The 3270-nt window shown below is 27.6% G+C and overlaps 1 protein-coding gene across 1 annotated transcript; it reads right to left on the bottom strand.

The window, feature by feature from the left end:
- Positions 1–2303: 2303 nt before the first annotated feature.
- On the bottom strand, positions 2304–2936 carry LOC130957297 (uncharacterized). Its single transcript, XM_057884164.1, has one exon. It carries the CDS (start codon positions 2934–2936, stop codon positions 2304–2306), a length of 633 nt encoding a protein of 210 aa, XP_057740147.1.
- Between the last annotated feature and the right edge of the window lie 334 nt (positions 2937–3270).

Genomic DNA, 3270 nt, shown 5'->3' on the forward strand with positions numbered 1-3270 from the left:
ATTTATATGTTGGACATGGGCTCAACTTGGGTCCGGTCCAATCCGCTAAGTGTTTTTGGTCCGATTGGCCCACTTTGTGTCAAAACCTTTAAAATTAGTGTCCGGTTGTTAATTCTAAATTATTTTTGTTCTTTCAAAATAATAAATTAAATTTTCAAAATCACATTTTCCAAAACACGCGGTACTGAACAGACCAGAGCCAGTACTGTCGGCTTAAGCTCCAGTATGTACTTTTATAAAAATTTTCTGCAAAAGATACATTTTCCAACTCAAAAAAATTTATTAAATTCAAATTTCACTTTTATATTTTAAAAAGAACATTTTTATATTTTGAACCGACTTTGGGCAATTAAAAATTAATATTTTATTAAAGCGTTCACTCCGGTTCTTACATTGAGGGTTGTTCTTATGAAATTATTGTTAAATTAGTCTTAAATTTTTTGAAAAATTAGCCACCAGGGGTATATTTGATACAAATCAAAAAATTCTAGAACAAAATTGAAACAAAATAAAACTTAAGGGTATTTTTTGAGTTTATTGAATATGCCACATTTATATAGACCATTAGATTTTATTAGATGAAAATCAAAGGCTAACATAAAAAAAGAGTATTGATGGGCTCTAATAAATACAAAATATCCTAGTACGTAAATAAATGCTTTAAATGACAATACTTTAATACACAATACTTTAAACGACAACAAAAATCTTTTATTCTTAAATAATTAAATATAAAACATATAAATACAAAAAATATGAGTATTTTTTATCCATTAAGATTAATTATTTTTCAAAAAAAATTTATAATATTAAAAATTTATATTAAAATAATATTTTAAACTGTAACATAAAAATATAAAATAATTAAAATTTTATTTTATATTACTTGACAAATAATTAGATTATTATATTCAAAATTTATTAACTAATTAACTACTTTTATTAATGATATACTTATATAATATAATTTTTCTTCAAAATATTTTAAAAATATAATTTATTTGAAATATTATATATAAGACATAGAAATTTAACATTTTCATCTTTTTAATTTTTTTAGAAAAATAGAATAAATAATATAATTCTAATATAAGCCTATCACATTATATATTTACTTATATTAGTAAGACCTAGACTAATCAAATTTGCACAATTAAAAATATTAAAATTCTATACAAAGTCAGACTATTCCAAAAATATAATTATACAAGTTTAATCATCCGTGCCATGCACGTGATAAGATTGAAATTATAATTTTAAGTTGTTATGTTAAATTTCATTTTAATTAATAAAAAAATAACTTGTATGCGTTGTTTTTCTTTTCTTAATATAGTATTAATTGTATTAACTATAAAATAGTTATTTAATCTACTTTTTCAATAAATCAGGCATATATACTCAATTTCTACTAACAAAATTTTATATGTTGGTTTACTGTGAAGTAAGAAAATATCAAAATCAGCTCAAAATGAAGAACAAATTAATAGAGAATCCTAATGCAGAAAGTTTTGTAATAAACAATAAATAATTTAAACCTACTGAATAACAATTCAATGCTATCTTTTGATACCTGCAAAATATATACATGAAACAACACCGTATCAATGTTTGTATATAAAATTATATGATTAACGTAATTATAAAATTGTTTGTCAAGAGAATAAAATTATACGAATTTTAATGATAATTTTAATATTTTCAAACTATTAATGTATAATAAGAATTCATCTATTAGTTCCTAGAATTTCTAAATTTTTTTAAGTGATAGTAATAAATTTTAATAAATAAATAGATTTAGTAAGACATTTTGTTATTACCTTTTTATTATAGGCTCTCAAAAATTTCTTTATATACCACATTCATCGTGCAGTTATCTTCCAAGTGTCCATGATCTTGCAACAGCACTCGCAGACCGTCTTTACTCATTACCCTTGATAACGCAACATACAATTGACCATGGGTGAAAACTGACCTTGGAAGGTAAATTCTAACTTTCAATAGAGTTTGTCCCTGGACTTATTTATTGTCATTGCAAATGACATGATAATTGGGAATTGTCTTCTTTAAAACCTGATCGACAATGTTTCATTATTTGGAATTAGATTCAGTATTGGGATAAGAACAATACTTCCAGCTTTGTTACCAGTTAAAGTCTTGCATTCTATCACATGATTTCTCATTCTTCTAACTTGCATCCTCGTTCCATTGCACAAACCATTAGTTTAGTCTATATTCCGCAGCAACATAATAGGAGCGCCAACCTTCAGAACCAACTTGTGTGGTGGTAGACCTGAACAATTTATTCAATTTAAAATCTCCGGCGAGAAAGCATCTAACTTAAATTCCATATTTCCCTCTTCAGCACACACAGAGTCTGAACTTAAGTAGACTCTTCCTTGTCCAAGTAGCCCTGCAGTCATCTTGTTGTTGACATTAGTGACACAAAAATCCAAAGTTAGTGCAAGATTTGCTCTATCCTTGAAATAATTTTCAACGGATAAATTGGATAACATATTTGGATACACGAAATCAATGAGGTCATCCAAAGCTGTCTTAGAGTTCTTAATCAAAATGTCAGATAGTATATGAATGATCGATTCACTATCTGTTGTATCACCAGCCAAACTATCACCAATTTTGAGTAGCCATTCTGCAAAATTTCTGAGTTCTTGTATGTTGTTGTTTTCACCTAGTGACAATCTCATGTTTTTTGTAAGCTTCAAAACCTTACAGTTATGCCACAAATATGAAGAATTAATAGAAGACTGGATTATATCTTGCCTTGAGCCTCTGGGAATCACAGGTAAAAATTGTCTAAAATCTCCTCTGAGAATAACTTTACCTCCAAATGGCAAATGAGCATTATACGAATCTGAGCACCTTAAGATGTCTCTGAGGCATTTATCTAAAGCTTCGTAACAATACTTACTTATCATTGGAGCTTCATCCCATGTGATTAATTTGGCCTTAGCTTGGATATTAACCTTGCAAGAGGACTTCCCTGTTTAATGCTACACAAAGAATCCTCATTTATGGCAAAAGGAATTTTAAACCTTGAATGTGCAGTTCTTCCATCAGGCAACAAAAGTGCAGCAATCCCACTCGAAGCAACATTTAAAACTATACATCCTTTAGACCTAATTGAGCATGATATAATTGACCATAAAAATATTTTTCCACAACCACCTTAACCATATAAGAAGAAAAGTCCACCCATATTACCGCTAGCAGTACCAATTATTTGATCGTATGCAAATTTTTGCTCATTAG

This window comes from Arachis stenosperma, chromosome 10, assembly GCF_014773155.1.
Source record: "Arachis stenosperma cultivar V10309 chromosome 10, arast.V10309.gnm1.PFL2, whole genome shotgun sequence".
In the NCBI taxonomy this organism is placed as follows: domain Eukaryota; kingdom Viridiplantae; phylum Streptophyta; class Magnoliopsida; order Fabales; family Fabaceae; genus Arachis; species Arachis stenosperma.

Excerpts from the sequence above, each read along its gene's own strand:
- LOC130957297 (XM_057884164.1), bottom strand. The coding sequence starts at position 2,936 with ATGATAAGTAAGTATTGTTACGAAGCTTTAGATAAATGCCTCAGAGAC.